This window comes from Chlorocebus sabaeus, chromosome 20 (assembly GCF_047675955.1).
Source record: "Chlorocebus sabaeus isolate Y175 chromosome 20, mChlSab1.0.hap1, whole genome shotgun sequence".
Lineage (NCBI taxonomy): Eukaryota > Metazoa > Chordata > Mammalia > Primates > Cercopithecidae > Chlorocebus > Chlorocebus sabaeus.
In genome coordinates, this window is record NC_132923.1 from 92,670,874 (window position 1) to 92,689,151 (window position 18,278).

At 52.9% G+C, this 18,278-nt stretch overlaps 1 protein-coding gene across 13 annotated transcripts in view; it reads left to right on the forward strand.

Annotated features, from left to right (window-relative positions):
- ERI3 (ERI1 exoribonuclease family member 3) overlaps positions 1 to 18,278 on the forward strand; it is a 134,788-nt gene that overhangs the window by 98,787 nt on the left and 17,723 nt on the right. For 6 of the 13 annotated variants that reach the window (XM_073007378.1, XM_037998544.2, XM_007979013.3 and 3 more), the window contains one exon: positions 9,094 to 9,193. The exons of 2 other annotated variants lie outside the window; for them this stretch is intronic. In XM_073007378.1, the coding sequence (XP_072863479.1) occupies positions 9,094 to 9,193 (100 nt within the window). Of the gene's footprint in view, positions 1 to 9,093; positions 9,194 to 15,053; positions 15,220 to 18,278 lie in introns of all 13 variants that reach the window. 5 more of the 13 variants (XM_037998498.2, XM_037998514.2, XM_007979014.3 and 2 more) reach the window with 1 other exon arrangement.

Genomic DNA, 18,278 nt, shown 5'->3' on the forward strand with positions numbered 1-18,278 from the left:
CACTTATTGGAGCCGGGGGTGGTGTTTCATTCAATCCCCAGCACCCCGGGGAGGAAAGGGCTGGCTAAAAAGAAGCGGTAGTAGAGGAAATTGTAATGAAAACAAAGAAAACTCACAATGTAGCTCTCACCCTGGGCAGCTGGCTCAGACTGACCTGCTGCCTTAGACTCTGTGACAGTGCACGTGGAGCCCCAGACAGGTGACCCTCTTCTACAGGGACTGAGGCAGCATGGCTCAGGAGCTACTTATCTTATTCTCAACCCAGAAACTTCACTGTCCCCAAGGCCCCTCTGACTCAGCAGTGAAGTCAAGAAATCTGGGAGCAAGAAGGAGGTAACTCCACCTGAAAATACTCGGGACCCTAATACTTGGGATCAAACGGAGCTGGTAGCTGTCTTCCACTCCTGGGACCCCCCAGTGCCAAATGCTGTGGGACCTGGACCTGTGGCATAGCCCCTGCCTTTGCTGTAGTGGTGGCCCAGCACACTAGAGGCAGCCATCGTGTTGGAGGCAGTGAGCGGTAAGGTTAAGTACACAGAGACGATAATTATCCCACTCAAGTTCCGTTGATGAAGAGAGGCAGCAGCAGCTCTGGGGCCCCTGAAGTATGTTGGTAGCCGGAGAACACTGTACACACAACAGAACTGCCATCTGGGGTTAGGGAGGATGGGCTTGTGTCACCCGATGCAAGTGCCCATCCCTTTACTGCTTCAGCTGTGCTGGTCAAGCCTCTGCTGGGCCCAAGGAATGGGCTGGGGGATATCCATAGGCTGAGAGTTCAGAAAAGGAGGAGACAGCAACAGTTCCCTCTTCCTTAAAACAGGCAACTGAGCCCCCAGTTCCAAGAATGGCTATGGGGCGGGCCGTTGATGTTCTGCTGGGCGGGAACAGCTGTGGTTCCTGAAGGAGACTGGGTAGGATTGGCAGGAGTAGCAGCTCCGGAAACCAGGCCTCCATGCGTGGTAGACTTATACCCGAAGAGATGTCTTTTCTTCCTCTCCCCTTTTTCTCTCGCTTCCCCTTTTCTCAGTGGAGACCACTCAGAGACAGCAAATACAACCCCCCAACCCCCTCAAGAATCTCTCAGCATAATGGAAGACAAAATCTATGTTACAGGTGCCATTCACAGTGTGGGGGATTTAAAGGAGGGATGAGCCAGGAAAGACTATAAAGGAAGGCACTTTTTGAATTGAATGTTGAAAGAGGAGTGTGTGTTCAAATTAGGACAAAATGTGGGAGAAGGCAGAGGGTGTTCTAGGCAGGCTGAAGGAACTGCTTCATCAAAGGCTTGAAGGCATGAAACAGCAACCCAGGACTTGGTGGATAGTAAGGAAGAGGAAGGAATCAAGATTGATCCCCACATTTCTGGCCTGGTAGACCAGGTAGATGGTAATAGCTTTCACTGGAATTTGGGAGCCCAGGAGAAGAAGCAGTTTGAAGAGGAGATGTTGAAATGAGCTTTAAACATATTGAGAATCAAGCGTCTGTGTGAAATCCAGGGGGAGATTCGAGGTAGGCAATAGAGTATATATGTTTGACACGCAAGTAGGGGTAAGAAATACAGATTTGGAAATTAGAAAAGTTGAAGACAATGGACTTGAGGAAATCACCCAAGAGGAGTGGTAGCATGTAGAAAAAAATAGGAAGAGAGTGCAGAGTGGGTGAGTACACAGATACAATGACCCAATGCAGAGGAGACTATACAGGAGACTGTGAGAAAAATGGCAGAGAGCTAGGAAAACTGAGTAAAGTGTCAAGAAGGGAGAAGCGTTTCAGAGATGGAGCAGGCTGCAAAATGGTGAAGGCAGGTAAGAATCTGAAACTGTCCACAGATGTGGGGCAGCATGGCAGCAGCTGTGACCTGACTGCAGGGAGTGAAGGAGTGCGGGAGGAAGGGAGTGGTGGCAGTCTTGAGAAGTTAGTCATTAACAGGAGAACAGCAGTAACTGGATAGGATGTGGAATGCATACAGAACTTTAAAAGTAATCTAAAACTTAACATAGCTTTCAAAGAGCCAGGCAGTGTTTTAAGCACTTTACAGACAGTAACTCATTTAATCCTCACATCAACTGTATGGGGTAGGAACTGTTATAACCCCTATTTTACAAAGAGGAAACCAAGACACAGAGAAGTTACGTGAAAGTGATAGAGACCTAAGCATATGCTTTAATGTTAATGAAGAAGCCAACAGAGAAGAGGAGGTTAAGGATTTAGAAAGACAAGAGATACTAGATGGAGCAAGGGCCTGAGGAGGTGGGAAAAGGATGGCATGTAAAGCACAAGTACAAGGTTGGCCTCAGACAAGAAGCCTAGTGTCTCCCCTGTTAGAACAGGGGAGGTAAAGGAACAGGTGGGGAAGGATGCAGATGCATTTGTAGATAAGGGGAATGCAGAAAGAGCTCTGCCTAGTGGCTTTATTATCTTTGCGAAAGCAGGAAGGGAGTAGGGTTGGTGAGTACCATTGAGGGTTGCTAAGGTTATGGTCTTGGATCTGTAGTAACCACTTTCTGTATATAAGAATGACTTTTTCTGGCATTGCTGAGCTCAGGAGCAAGTGTGGGGAAATGGAGTCATGGTTGGGGTTTTCCAGAAACAGTGTGCGTGCTCTAGGACAAGTGAGCAGGGCGTTGAAAACTGGGGGATGGGTGGTTGAAGTTATAGATTCAAGGGTTCAGGCTTAGTAGAAAAGTACTGAAGCCCGAAAAGGGGATAGACAGACTAGGGGCAGGCGGGGGCTGGGAGGAAGCAAGAACAGAAGGAGAAAGCATACGAAAGCTAGAAGGATAGGAGGCTAGGGCCAGAGTGGAATCTGTCCTTGTGAGGTTTCAGAGGGAGGGCAGTTCTGGGTGATAACAAGGCTCAGGGGGTGGCTGTGGGGAAAGATGACTGAAATAGGTAGAGGAGAAGGTCATTAGAGCACAGGGAGTCAAGAAATTGAGAGGCAAGGTCCATGGCTGGGTTATCCTGTAGATACTGAAGTTACCCAGAGTGATGATGATTTGGAATGAAGTCCTAGAGGGAGAGGAAGAATAGTCTAGAAGCAGCAGGAAAGAATTTGAAGACATCTGCAGAGTATATCCAGGATTGAGTAGGTATTGGCTTGCCGGTTAGTGTTGCTGCATAACTGATCACCTTGACACTTAGTGACTTAAAATAACAACAAATACTGTATTATCCCTCATGGCTTCTGTGACTGAAGAATTCAGGAGCGGGTAGGTAATGTGGTTCTGGCTCAGGATCTCTTGTGTGGTTATATAGTCAGGCAGTGGCTGGAGCTGGCACAATGTGGTCAGAGCAGTTGGTGACTGGCTGGACCTCTCTCTTTCTTCACTGAGTCTCATGGCCTCTATCTCTGTTCTCTCTGCATGGGTTAGTTTGGGCTTCCTCACAGCATGGCTACCTTGGGGCAGTCTCATTACTTAACACAGCAGCCCCAGACTGCAGGGAAACTTTCCAGTGATTGAGGTGGAAGCTGCCTAAGCATTTTTGCAGTAGTTTTGAAGGGCAGGGATGGTGACATAGACTTAGTCTTGACGGTAGGTATGTCAAAGTCACAGTGAAAGAAGAGTGTGTGAGATATGGTAGATAGTGTTGCAGCCCATCACAGGAAAATACACTCTGCCACAACTGGTGTTAGGCTGAACGTGGAAAAGGGTTCCCTGGGAAAGGGAGAGGGAACTGTATTCTCAAAGGCAAGGTGCATTTTGAGCAATGGCACCAAAAATATCTGGAGGTAGCAGTGGGAGTGAGTAGTCCTGGGTGATCTCAGATATAACTGGTGGAAAGTACTGTCATCTCATTTTGCAGTACAAGAAACTGAGACTCAGAGAGGTTTAATAATTCATCCAAAGTTATAGTGCTAATAGCTGGCAGAACTAAGCCTTTCTATGAGGCATGGGCTGCTGGGTGTGCCATAAGTATATGTGGCGTACTCCACCCTACTGTTTACCTGTGGCCTTAGGTATTTGGCTCGCCAGCTGTGGAAGTGTTGGTCAGGATAGAAAGTTAGGTAGTATTTGTGTCTGCCAGACTTTCTCTCCCATATCCTCTGGAGTATCACCATCACAGCTTCATCTCTCTTGGGGGTTAGGGGAATGGCAGTTGGTTTGATTTGGTTCCTAGTCTTGAGCAATCGCCTGCAGGGTGACAAGTCATCCAGAGGTATGGTTAAAAGCCTGCTCTTCCTCACCTCTAGGTGGGCTGGATAGGCTGAATGTGCTAGCACAGGCTTCGAAACTCTGGGTTTTCTGGAAGTTGCAGAGCAGCCTATTCTGTCTGCAGCCTGAACTGGGTTCTAGCCCTTTAGCCCAACCACAGCCCTTCCCACTGTGTGTCCACCCCGCTCTCAGGGTCCTGGTAGGTAGTATATGGGTGGGCAGAGACACCATAGCAGCTGCTGAGGCCTCTTCTTTCCTCTTTGAAGGATCTGATGCTGCAGCCGATGAGGGCTACTTCATCTATTAAACCCAATACACTTGTCGCAGCTGCTAAGCCCCCGTAAGCCGCCGGGCGCCGTGTTTGTGATGGGACTGACAGTGCATGGAGGAGGCTGATTATACACGATTCCATTTCGCGCGGGCCTAGCAATGTAATTTCACAGGGCGATCAGCGTTTGCATGTAATAGCAGGCTGTGCTGAGGTGTCAGAATATTAAAGGCGCTAATGGCAAAGCTCCCTGTTACACAGGGGGCCACCCGCCGCGCCTACAGCAGGGCTATGCGGCAGGCCCGTCGCAGATGGCTGGCCACTAAGCTAATGGGGCAGCAGCCAAGGCGGGCAGAGCCACGAGAGAGGAGAGCCAGCCGGGAGCAGCTCGGCACCTGCTTCCCTGTGCATGGAAATTGCAGCAGCCCAGGGGAAGGGAAGCGTGTGTGCCTGCCTGGCACAGGGCTGGGGTGGGTTGACTGGGTAGGCCTAGCATCTTTCATCCCAGCCAGTTCCACCTGTCCCTGTGGCTCGTATCAGTACCTGGCCTGGACAGGACTCAGGAGCTCCTCAGTCATCCTCCTACCTGCCCCACCCTCTGGCTGGGAACCCCAGGGGCTAGGTGCTGACTGTGCATAGCTGGGCAGGTGGACCCTGATGGCTGAGAGAGTTGCAGCCAAAGAAGTGGCACCCAGAGGATTTGGAAGCAGATTTGGGAAACAGGCTTGGGCACAAGTTCTTGGAGAGAGCTCTTAAATCAGATTCCTGCCCCACACTGATGAAGGTCAGAAAGCTTCTGGGCCTCATACCCCCACTCCCCTAAGCTGGCAGGAGAGGGAAGGGAGCAGTGAGAGGGAGCAGGCAGGAGTAAAGGGATGGACACAAGGCCCCTTGATGCCATGTTGCTGCCAGGTACACAGAGTTGAGAGGCAGTGCCTTAAGATGTCGTTCCCCTCTCTAACTTGGCTGTCCCAGCCACACCCAAGCCTTTATTGTGCTTGCTCATGCCATTTTCCTTTGTCCTTGCTGTGCCTTCTGTCTGGAATGTTATACTCCCCTGCCACCTGTCAAACCCTCCCAGCCTGCCAGCACCACTCCCTCCAGGAAGCTTTCCTAGCCTCCTCCAATCTCACCGGGGTGTGCTTGTCTTCATTGTCCCCTGTGGGCAATCCACAGGGCTCAGTCTTGCTGATCCTCCTGCTCTGGTGGGGCCAGCCTTGGCTGGCCTTGGCTCCTCAGCCGGAATCTCTGACACATAGCCCATGACACCTCACCCTGATCAGGACTCCCAGGGAGGTCTCTGCTGAGATTTGTAGACAGATACAATCTCTTAAGGAGGGCGAATGGAGGGAGCAAGTAATGGAAGGGTGGCAGAGTCACCTGAGGGCAAGTCCGATGCATGTGTGGCGTGCCAGCATATATGCGCTTGGGCCACTCCATGGCCTGCATATCTGGTGGGGAGAGGCGTGGGCTTTAAAAGTGAGTAGTGGGCACGGATGAGTCTAGGTGCAGAGGAGCAGCAGGTGTGAGGATCCAGACCATATGTTGGCAGGAGCACAGGTTGCTGTGGGACCACCGATGTTTTGTGTGCAGCTATCTGCATCTGTTGGCTGTGCCTGAGCAGTACCCAAGATGGCAGGAGCTGGGGGGAGCATGAGGTGCTGGGCCCTGGTATTATGCCTAGGGCGGCCCCATGAGGCTAGCGGTCACATCAGAAGGTTAGGCTCCGCAGGTGCACGTGTCAGTACCTGGGGAAGACGTGCCAGGATTCTCAGCAGGGCCAACAGCGGGAGAGCCCAGGCTGAGGGAGAGCAGTTTTAATTAACCGTTTTTAATATCGTTTTTGGACTTTGGCTGGTATGTGAAGGCCCCGCTGGAAGCAGCATTTGTAAAAATTAAATCCCTCTTATTAGGAGCTTGGCAGACCCATGTGCATGTGCCGCCCCCTCCCCCGCCCCATGCCCCCCTGAGGAAGTGCTGGATGAGGCCATGTCACAGCAGCAATTGGTTATCACGCCTTATCTGGGAATATGAAACTGTGTGGCATGACACCCGTGGCCACAGTGGAGACGCCAATTCATCTCGCCCTCGCTCTGACAAGCCAGACTGCCCTTCCTGAAAGGCATCCGTCAGGCGGGACCGGGTTGCCGCCTTGCCTGGCACCTATGCTTTCCTGCCAGGGGCCCAGCTTTCCCTGGTCCAGCCTGGCCCTCCTGGGCTCTGCTGTTCTCCGTCCCCCTTCCACACATCCCAGTCTGTGGAAGATCTTGGGGAGTCATAATTACAATAATAATCTAATCACAGTGACGCGGCGGGGCAAGAATCTAATGTTATCTGAAGTGGTCTTCCCACTTAACTGCGATAAGACTCAGGATGACGTGCAGATAACGTTGAGCTGCCCTGTCCCCGAGCCATAAGCAGAGCGGAGGGGCCCCGGCAGCCCTGCCGCCCGCCCGTCGCTTTAAGCCGGGAAGCGGCAGCACCTGCTAATGCAAGTGTTTAATATTTGATGGGCTGGGATAAAGCAGGATCACCTTCGAATTGAATTGAGTGTCAGCCGAGAATCTATTACTGAAATTCGGGTGTGATTTGACAGCAAAGTAGACGATGTTATTCTTCACTAGTTACTGCAATCTTCTCCCCGACATCACTTAAATATTTTTTTCTTTGCTTGAGTAAACACACATTATCCTTCTTTTTTCCCCTTTCCTTCCCGTTTTCCTTTTTAGAGGGGGAAAAAAAACCCATCCAGCTCGCCTTCTCCAGGCTGATAGAGTAGATTGTTATTTCTTTATTTGTCCTATTAAATGGAATTTCTGATCGTTTAATCCGGCCTTTGTAAGTGATTTTAAAGTACTTGAAAGGCGGCCGCCACTGCTCTCTGGCCCACTGCGCTCCAGCCTCAGCCCTGACCAGGCTCAGTGGCTTCTCTGACTGTGCACCGCCCACTGGCTGCTTCCCTCACTGCCTCCATCCCAGCTCTGCCCTGGCTCTGGGCCAGCATCTTCTTCCCTGTCCTTGAGCCTCACACTCAGCCCCTGATTTGTGGGTTCAGCTGTGGCCTGGGAAAGGGTGGGGGAAGGCTGGCTGGGAAGTTGGGCTGTGGCTGGTACCTCTGTGGTCAAGGAGAATGGCTTTAGAGGGTGCTAAGGTTTAAGTACACTCTCTCCTAGCCTCCTAGTACCCATGCGGCTGGAGTGTTGGTTCCTGCAGCTGGAAAGGAAGGGTGGACACAGAATCTGGGTCCTGGGCCCTGGCACAGACACTGTGTGCAGCCTCCCATTTTGTGTTTCTGACCCTGTGCTGGGTGCTCTCACCTGTGTGTTAGTGGGATGGAGACCTCCTGGGACTAGCAAAGGGCTGGACCACTGCAGTGCTCATCTGCTCACAGCTGGCAGTCACTTTGGTTCCATCACTGGACCCCCATCCAACTTCTGGAAACTCACCCAAGCTTTATTCTGACCACCGCCCTGTATGCTGTCCTGCCACTGGTAGAAGGGCAGCCTGGTGTTTGCGGACTTCTAAAGTGAGGTGTGGGTAATGTTTGAAAGCCTGACTAGCTACCAGGCCCACCAGGAGAAGCCCAGGATTTGGTTAACAGGCTGAGCAGGAATTAAATCCTATTCGGCTACTTCATAGTGATCTAACCTATGTTAAGTCTCTTCTTTCTGGGCCTCAGTTTCCTCATCTGTGGCGTCAGGTCAGTCATGGCTAAAAGGGACTGTAAGGCAAGGTGCTGCCCCTGCCCTGCCATGTGCCGCCCCCCCAGGTGGAGGTTGCTAGCAGCCAGGTGGTGAGGGAAGGGGATGGAGGGGGAGGCAGTGGAGTGCTGGGGCCTGAGCAGATCGATGCCCCCAGCACTTCCTTCCCCAACCCCAGGAAAACAATTAAGTACAGATCGATGGGTGGCCGCTTTGAATATGCATAAGTGAGCACTTGACCTTCAGCAGAGCATCTGCTCCCCCCACCACACACATACACATACACACTCACACACACACACAGACACACACGCACACATACACACACACACGCCCCATGTACTCCCCTCCCAGCTGCTTGAATTGACCAAGTGACCTTACTTCTCTCCTCAGTTGAGCCCCCACAAAACTCCCAGAGCCTTCCATAGCCTGGCCTGCTTGTGGGCAAAAGCACCTTGACCATGGCACCTTGCTAGCCAGCTGTCACTTCAACATTTCTGTCTGTGGAGTGCAGTTTGGATGTGCTGGTTTCCAAGGTCCTGCCTGAGGCCAGTCTTTGTGAACAGTAGTACTGTGAGGAGGGGGCCCAGCAAAGTGCTGGGGGCTCTGGAAAGGGGGGATCCTAAGGAGGTGTGCATGGTACAGGTGTGCCCTTGGGAGAGGAGGGCTCCTGAGAAGGAGGAGCCTAGTGAATGGGAACTCCTTAGAGAGGAGTCCTGGTGAGGGGCACCTGGTGAGGGCCAGGGACTCAGATGGGGAGAAGCCCAGGAGAAAGGGCACTCTGGAGAAGGAAGGGACTTTGTGCTGGGTTGCGGGAGGACCTGGGTGGAGAAGGGATTCTCACGAGATGGCATTGTGAGAGGGATTCCTTGTTGGAAAGATTTGGGGGGTCGGGGGGAAGACCTTGTGAGTGGGGTTGGTTCAGAGGGTCAGGGCCTCCGTTAACCACTTGCCTCCTGTCTTCCAGGCTTACAGCTTCGCCATGGGCTGCTGGCCCAAGAATGGACTTCTAGACATGAACAAGGGCCTCAGCCTGCAACACATAGGCCGGCCCCACAGCGGCATTGGTCAGTCCCTTCGCATATTCCCCTGGCAGCTCCATCCATCGTCCCTTGCCCGCATGCCCCAGTCCCCAGGCACACAGAGAATTTCCATGGCTCATTCAGTGCCCCAACAGGGCTCTCTACATAGCTGGGGGGATGGCAGAAGGCGGGTGGAATGAGAAAATTACTGAATGGGACCACTGGAAGGCACCACTCAAAGTGGTATTTTGGAGGAGGCTGGGTCTGGGCTTTTGGTGAGTCACAGGTGGCCTTGGACTGAGGCCAAGGTCCCCCCTCACTGGCTGCATCTCTAGTGGGCAATGTCCTCAGCGGGTGGGGATGTGTCAGCTTACCCACCCCCCGTGGAGCTGGAGGAGGCTGTTTAATATTGTTTCAAGTCTGTGGCCACTAAACTGGACGATCAATGGGAGTTAAGGAGATGAATTATTTAAACCTCACCAGCTTTTAATTAGTCGGGGTCCTTCTGACCGATGACTCCGTCCACAGGGTATTGACTCCCCCGCAGGAGCAGCAGCCTCCATTGAGCGGTGCCTGGGTTGAGGCGGGCCACTTGGGGTACCAAATGGGGGTATACCCTCAGGGGGATTCTTGTTTGGAAGGGAACTGGAGTGGCTACGATTCCAGGCAGTTGGAGGCTCTTTTAGTTTCTGATCTATCAGTATGAATACATATCTGTATCTGTGTGTCTGCATATGTGTGACACCTTTAGCTGTATGTCTCTGTGTCAGACTGAGAGTATAATGTGTCCATGATTATACATGTCTGTTGGGGGGCGTGTTAACAGTATATCTGTATTTTTCTGAGCGCATGAGTCTGTGTGGAAGCAGCTACCAGTCTCTGTGTGTATCTGTCAAGTGTCTCTGTTCAGTTCTGTGTATCTTATTTTGTTTGCATATGCACATATGTGCATGTACATGCTCTCAGGTGGGGCACCTGACCAGGCATAGGCCTTATTCCAAGTGGGGAAGAGCCAGAGTGTCTCTGGGCAGTGCTCTGACATTACCACAACCTGTGAGCCTTTGTGGTCACATCATTGTTGGGGGAACTGGAGAGAGAATACCAGGTCCGAAGGACCCAGTCACCTCCTTCAAAGTAGACCATTTATCCATTCCAGACATTCACTGGTGCCTTGTGGATGCTGGGCACACTGAGTACAAGTTTCTGTTCTCAGTGAGCTCACATCCTGGGAAGAGACAGGGACTTGCCTGAAGTAGGTGCTTGCCACCCAGGGTACTAAGGGCCGTGATAGAAAATACATGGGTTGCCCCAAAGGTGGTTTTCCCTCTCCTTAGTTGCCAGGTAGTTTCTACTTCTTCAGTTACCTCTCACTAAGAGGTAGTGATATTGGGGGCATCTCACCCCAGGAGGGATGCCCCCATGTTCTTGTTGGGACATCTCAAGGGTTTCCCAGGGTCCAGGCTAAGAGGAAGTGACCAGCAGGCCTGGGGAACTGGGGGTACTCCACCATAACTGATGTTCCCTCTCATAGATATTTTCCAAACAATCTAGAGAAGATGCCAAACACAGTAGGGTAATATGCCTGGGAGGTCAGCAGGAAGTTTCCTATATAAGAGGACACTTGAATTGGAATCTTTGAAGAATGAATAGGAGTGTTTGGTAGTCAGAAAAATGGGGGAGGGTATTTTAGATAGGAGGACTCAGTAGAAAGGCCTGTGGGCATGAGAAACCCAGTGTGCTGAGGACAAGTTCAGACACCTACAAGAAGCTTCCCATGACTGGAGTGGCAAATTTGGGTTAGGAAATAGCTAGAAAATAATCAGAGACATAAGCAGGGCCTTGAATGGCTGGTTAAAGGGTGTGGACTTTTCCTGCAGTTTTGAGGAGACATAGGAAGTTTGTGAGTGAGAGAATGATGTGATCAAAGCTCTGGTTCAGAATCAATGAAGCAGTTTGTGTTGCACAAAACTAGTTCTTAGTAGGTGCTCAATAAATGCATGTGGGTGGTTGAATGAATGAGTAGGTGAGTAAATGAATCAATGAAAGAGTGATGGGAAAGGGAGGAACCAAAGAGGACCAGTGAGAAGACTTGCATTGGTCCACGGAAGGAAGAACTGGCTGGGGGCTAGGGACAGCCAGGGTTAATGCACCCCACATACACTTTATCTGGGTGCCCCTTCTATCATCTGTTCCAGGGTGTGTGTTTGAGAAGAAGGGGTTCCTTGTTCCCGCTCTGTGCTGCTTGAGACTCAGCAATGCCCCTGTTGTCTGTTCACCTGTTGACCCTAGGTTAGGACCTCTGAGGTATCCCCTGCTTTTTCAGAGAAGGTGGTTTCTTTATCTGGGTGGGCCCCATGGGGCAGCCCAAGGCTCTGAGTGACAATGGAGGTAAGGGCTTTGGAGCCAGAAGTAGTTCTGGTTCTTCCACCCAGAACCCTGTGACCGTAGATGAAGGACAGTGCCACCTGCCTCTCTGGGTTATTGGGAAGGCTCAGTGAGTCCCCTGGGAAAGTGTTCATGCAGTGCTGGGCACACTGTGGGGCTAAAGGGGCTCCCTCCTCTGTTGCCAGCACCAGGGGCTCCCTAGGATACTGGGCTTCTTGACACTTGGTCTTTGTAGTCTTTGAATGAAGAGGGCTGCCCTGCCACCTCCAGGCTGGCTCTGAGGTGTGGGTGAGGGTGCTTGGAAGGGAGGGAGGATATAGGGCATTAATTGGGCTGGGAGAGGCGGGGAAGGGGAGGCGTGGGTTTTGAGCAGTGAGGTTAATGGCCCTCGCACCAAAGAGACAGCTTTAATGAGCTTCAGCTGGCGATGCCCCGAGTTACTGTGCGTGCTAAAAGGGTCGCGCTGTAAGAGTTTGATGTGGACTGCTTCCCAACCCTGGGGGTCAGAGGTCAGCTCCTGTCACTGGCCACTCAGGCTGGTCCTTAGTGACATGGTGCTAATTAACTGTGAGGAGCTGCCAGCTTGGAATGGGGAGTGGTATGTGTATTGGCTGGTGGGGGGTGAGGCAGCATTGGGTGGCTGCCAGGCAAGGGTGCTGTGGATCCCACAGCTGAGCCATGTCCAGGGGCTGCTCAGTCCTCCCGCAGTGCCACAGGAGTGTGGCATGCGTGGTGTGAAGGTGCTGAGAGAGCACAGAGGCAGGCTTGGGGTGACGGGTGTGGGGAAGGGGCTCAGGCCATGGGGAGAGGGCTACTAGGATGGTTGTGCATGCTATAGGAGTGTTTTGGCCAGGGGAGTTACATGGTCAGTGTCGGCTTCAGTCAGAGGATGCTCATAGTTTGTAGGGGAAGGACTAGTGAGGAGAGACTGCAGATAGGGAGGCTGAAGGGGAGGGGCAACAAGGTAAGCAAGAGTGCATCGGCCCTGGAAATAGACGTAGGACACCAGGTAAAACTTACTTTCATTCCGTACACACTATCTTGGACCTACCATACATCAGGAACCATGGTAGGTGCTAGAAATGTATTTTTAACAATGGCAGACACAGTGCTCTGCCCCCACAGAGCTCACAAGTGGAGTTGTGGGCTTGGCCCTGGGGACTGAAGGTGAAGTTGGGTTTAGGGATGGCCAAGGAGGGTCCGGAGGTGGTGCAGCACTGGGCAGAAAGGCTGCTGGAGGCTGTCAGCGTGACGTCATAGTCAGGGGAGGGCACTTCCTTCTGCGGTAGCAGATTTTGCCTTGGGAGCCTGGTGAACAGCCTGGTGCCAGAGCAGGTTGTGGTGAGTAGGGCCTGCATGCATCTAGAACTGCTGACTCCAGGGCTGCCGATGGTCTCTGTCAGCATCCTTGGTTTGGACCACAGGCTCTGAGGGAGGGCAGCCTCCACAGGGGACTGCTGAGTGGTCCTTCATTCATTTCAGCAAAGGGGCAGTAAGCACTCACGTTAGTTGGAAGCACTTTATATTAACTAATTCAGTTTTCACAACAGTCTTATGAAGGCAGGCATCATCATTCCCATTTTATAGATGAAGAAGCTGAGGCTCAGTGAAGTGAACTGCCTAAGGTCACACAGCCAGTTGATTGAGGAGCCAGGATTCAAACCCAAGCCCATCTGAGTGCAGAGCCTGTGTTATCACTGCGGAACTCTGAAGCACCCTTTTGGTATTGGGCTTTGCGCTACCAATAGAGACGGTGTGGAAGAAAACAAGCGCGCTTTCCTCATTTCCCTCAGTGTCAAGTGAAACATGCAGGCCTGAGCAGAGCTTTAGTAGCAGCAGCTGAGGAAGAAAGCAAAGGCAGCATCACCACTCCCTCTCTGCTGCTACAGTCACCCTGAGCCAGGGACCTGCAACTGTTGGCATCTGACCTCCTTCTGGCCCTGACGGTTGTGATTTCAGTTCTCTCTCTACCTCATGGCCCAGGAAAATTCTGCTAATCTTCCAGGGGCCACCTCCTCTGGGAATCTTGCCTGGCCCTCCCAGTATGAGTGTTCAAAACACACACTTGGGCCCTATTATAATTTGTCAGAGGTAATGATCTGGCCCTACGTACTTGGGTTCTCTAAGGGCAGGGCCTGGGCCTCCCCTTCTTTTTTGGAAATCTGCACAGGAAATGTCAGTAAAATCTCACCTGCTGTTGTAACTTGGAGGCCCCACAGACTACTGCTGGTTTCAGCTGGTTAGGAGAGTAACTGGAACCTTCCCTGATGCCTGGCTGGGTGGTCCTTCCTAGGAGCTTGGCCCCTCTGCTCTGGGATGGAGAAGGATCCCGGTGAGGCTTATGGTACAGGTGGCATGGCCAGAAACCAAGTGGACTCTCAAGAGCTTGCTACCCAGAACTGTTTGGCAAGAGAGCTGGGCTGGAAGGTGGCAGGGTGGGGGCCTGGCCCCCAGGGGGGCAGTGGGCTGGCCTGTGGTCTCCCCTGAAGGAGTGGGGTGTCTATCAAGAGTCCAGTCAGAACGCATTAGCTCTGTGACATGGATCTCATTAGTGCCCGTGAGAGGTGTCACTGCGGGAGAATCGTCGGCTCAGGGAGACGCTTGTACCAAAAGGAAGAAAGGACAGTGACAGCCTTTTCTCTGCCGCCTCTGCCGCCACGCTCACTGGGCTGCCCGCCCTCCTCCTCGTTGGGGGGGTTGTGGGGGTGCTGGCTAATGAGCTCGTCTGCAGTACAGCTTTGCCTGGCCTCCTTGAAGTTTCCCGGGTCCCTCTGAAGACCTCGGGCCCGGGATTAGCACACACCAAACGCCAGCCCCCCTCTTGCCCAGCAGGGAGTTCCTTCTGATCACCCTATTCCTGCTGCCATAGGCAAGGAAAGGGGGTGGTACCAAGATAGAGCCACTGTGGCCTGGGGGAGGGGGCCTTGCACCTCTGGGAAGCCTCAAGCCCCTCTGCATCCCTTGACAGAATGACCATGTCCACCTCTCTGCAAAGGGTTCTTGCTTCCCAGAGCTGCAGTCTTCTCCTCCCATCCCCTTTCTCCATGACATCTAGCCTGGCAGTGTCCCCATTCCTGTGGGGGACCCCCACCCAAGGCAAGGAAGAATGTGAGGACCTTGGCTGAGGGTTCAGGAGGTAGCATTTAGATCTTATAGGATGTGGGACTTTCTGGCTCAGCTAGAGAGCCTCAGAATCAGCGAGATTCGTGGAGTCTTCTGGGCTTCAGATGATCTGAGTGGTGATGCATCGATGTGAGACCTCTACAGACCTTGATGTCCTTCTCCCCATTTGTCCCAGAGAGGTACCTTGTCCGCTTCCCCTAGCTTTGGCCACCTTCAGGGCTGGGAGGGGAGGAGTCAGCCCAGCTGCCTTATGGGGAAGGGCAGAGCACAGTGGAGTGTTTGCTTCCCCAACACTACTGCCCCCTCCCATCCAGTTCTTTCTGGTGTGGACCTAAGAATGTGAGAAGCCAGGGAGGTGGATGGTCATGAGAAGGGTTAACTCCCCCGTCATTGACAGGGTCTGCACTGGCCTGCCTGGATAGTGCCTTGGGAGAGGGTGCTGGCTCCTTCCTCCCTGAGCTGACCCCCTTGGAGCCCCAGAGACATCTGAGGAATTGGTTCTTGCCAGACACCAGACTACTCTTCAGTAGCAACCATAGATGGAAGAATGACTAGATGGATGGGTGAGTTGATGGATGGATGGAGGAAGATTCTCCTGTCTGTCTGTCTGTATGTATGTGTTCTGTGTGTTTGATTCTTCAGGAAGTACAATCTTTGTTTCCCCACCTTCCTAGCCCCAGGCCCCGGCCTCATCTCCCCTTGTCTCTCTCTGTATCTCCTGTCAAACCATCGCAGACTTAAATGACAAAGAAATCAGAAAGACAGATCAATGCCGGCCAAATTAGCACTTGCAGATAGACTGTGTGGGGATGTCAGCGCCCTGACCCCTGGTGATCTTGCAGCCTCCGCTGCTGATATTATGCAAATTGCATCCATCTGGCAGGACCCGCGTGCTGGCTGCTCCTACTCAGAGGAGTAATGGGCTGGGGGTGGGCGGGAGTGTTAGAGCAAGAGTCACTGGAGTGTGTGCGTGTGTGTGCATGTGTGAGCATGTGTTTGAGTGTGTGTGAGGGCGTGCGGTGCCCACCAAGCACTGGGCGGTGATTGAGTGATTGACAGGGCAGATAAGGGACTGCATTGGAATCCTTTGGGCTGGGGGATTAGGAGCAGCCACAGATGGGAGATAACCGGACTTCATTTCAGTTTATTTTCCTCCTTATCCCCTCTCCCCACCTTCACTCCCCGAAAAACACAATCTCTGTAGTTTGTGTTTTCATCAATATTTGCAAGTCATTACCACTGGTTTAAGGTGAGAGACAATGTCAGGGCCCAGACCAGGCCAGCCCCTCCCCCAGTCCCTGGTACCCTGAGAATCAGTCCCTAGAGCAGCACAGCCAGCCTTCACTCCAGTGGCATTCACAGCAGCCCCTCCTTTCAGGCCCACAGTACTCATGGAGCAGTCCACACCTCATGGACCAGCCCTGCTGACCCAGCCCATCTGACCTCATGCCAGCTGGCATTCCTTAAGCTTGGCCCTGCCCCTCCACCTGCAACTACTGTGGGACATCCCTCCCTGTGCTTTGGCTCCAGCATAGGTGCTCTGTCCTCGGCATTAGCTGTGCCCCCTGGGGCTGCCCCTCTCCTTCTGCAGGGTTCTGGACCCTTCCTCTTAGTTTCTCCCATCCTGGACACTACTGACCAGGCATAGGCCCCACTGGGCAAAGTGGGGCCTGTGGCCTGCAGAGAGGGGAATTTGGCCTGGTCTGAATCACACCAGTGTCATTCTATGTTTGCTGAGTGCCAGGTATTAGTACGGAGGGCTTTATATCTGTTCTGTCACTGAATTCTCAAACCCCGTGATAAGGGCTGTCATCTCTACTGGATATGAGGAAACTGAGGCTCCAGAAGGTTGTCATGACTGAGAGCTGCTCAGCAAGGAAGTGAGAGAGCAGGAATTTGAACACAGATCTCTCCTAGTCTAGGGTTGGAGTTCTTCACCACCATGAGTACTGCTTTCCTGCCATTCCACCAGCTGTAGACACGCAACATGTCACCACGCCTGGATCCATTTAAAAGAGCCATCCTTGTACCGCAGGCAGAGAAGTTCATTCAGCTACTAGCCTGTGAACACAGACCCTGACTCAGACCTCCTACTAGGCTAAACCAGCCCAAGCCAGGCTGAACCAGGCCAAAGGGGACTGGAATCAAACAGGCCCTGCTTTCAGAAGCTGTGTGTCTGAGACAGTTGGGCTGTAGCAAGAAGGACACACAGAGGACAGAATGTACCCAGCAGCTGAGCCAGCCCAGGAGTATGTCCCAGCATACGGCCTCCAGGCCCGTGTATCTCAAGGAGAGGGGCTGGGGTTGCCCAAGCCAACCTGCTGTGGTGGCTGAGGGTGTAGCTGTCCCAGAGGCCCCTCCAAAACTGGGTCCCTCCTGTACCCTCCCACCAGGCAGGGCTGGGAGCTGGGAGTACTGGGGACATGTCCGGGGACACGTGTGCAAGGGGAGCTTGTCCTAATGAGGAAAACATGGCTGCTAGTTAGGCAAGGGGCGGGCGGGGAGCCGCAGAGCTGATTGAAGGCAGGGGCAGGGGTCAGACAATTAGGCCCAGATCCTGCCGTTTGATGTGAGTTCTGAGGCCTCAAAGCCTCCCTTCAGCCGGCTCCCTCCACTCCCTCCTCTCCCTCCTCTTTCCTTTCTTCTTCTGCCCAAAGGCAGGAAGGATGGAAACGCTTACACTCACTGTTACTATTATTAAACCCTGCGGCAGGCCAGCCAGACCCCAGGACTCCTGCCCACAGGGGGCACCCCAGGCCCCCAGGAGGTTCCTTGGGCCCCAGAGTGGGCATCTGGCCAGAGGCCAAGGCCAGGCCAGCTGAGCCCCCGGGCAGGGTTACCCTGCCCCTCTTGCTTCTGGGGCAGGAGAGTGAATGGGGCTGCCCAGCGGGAATTTGGGCTCTGGGCTCTCAGGGCCATATCCCAGGTCTGCATTAACCATCACCTCCTGCAGCCGCTTAGTTCTTTTCTGTCCTGGCCTGGGGCTGAGGGTTGAGGGCATGATTCATTCACGCTCATATCCCATCACACAGTGATCTGCAGCAGTCGCATCAAGACCTTTTGCCACAAGATGGAGATAATGTAGAGCCTCGCAGCCCCACAGCACTGTCACACACCCCAGAGCAGACCCCCACACCAGATATCATAGCCACACATACCCTCACAGGCCATACCCACAGGGTCTTGCACAAAAGCACCTACTGTCCCCTGCCACAGGGCCCTGAGTTCTCAGCCCCTCTCCCAGAATAGCTAAGAATAGCAGTTAGATCTTATGTCTAGGGCTGGGGGTTACTAGGCCTCTTCTAGTCTCCCAGCCTAGGAAATAAGCTTAGAGAGTTGGTAGTGACCAGGGAGTAGTGGGAAGAAGCTAGATTGGGGGGGGGAGGGGGCAGCAGTGGGGAGAGGGAGGGTGGGAGCAGAGATAAATGTTAGCTCATTTCTTCCGTAATTAGTTACTCCCTCATCCCCGCGTTGTAATTGTGAACAAGCTGTAATGTTTAATTAGTCTGTAAATGAAACCCCAATTTCATAATGGCCTGGCTGACAGGGCTAAGTGAGCAGGGGAGGAGGAGGAGGGGACTCTTCCTCCCCTCCTCCTGCAGGGTGGATGCAGGCTGTGGGA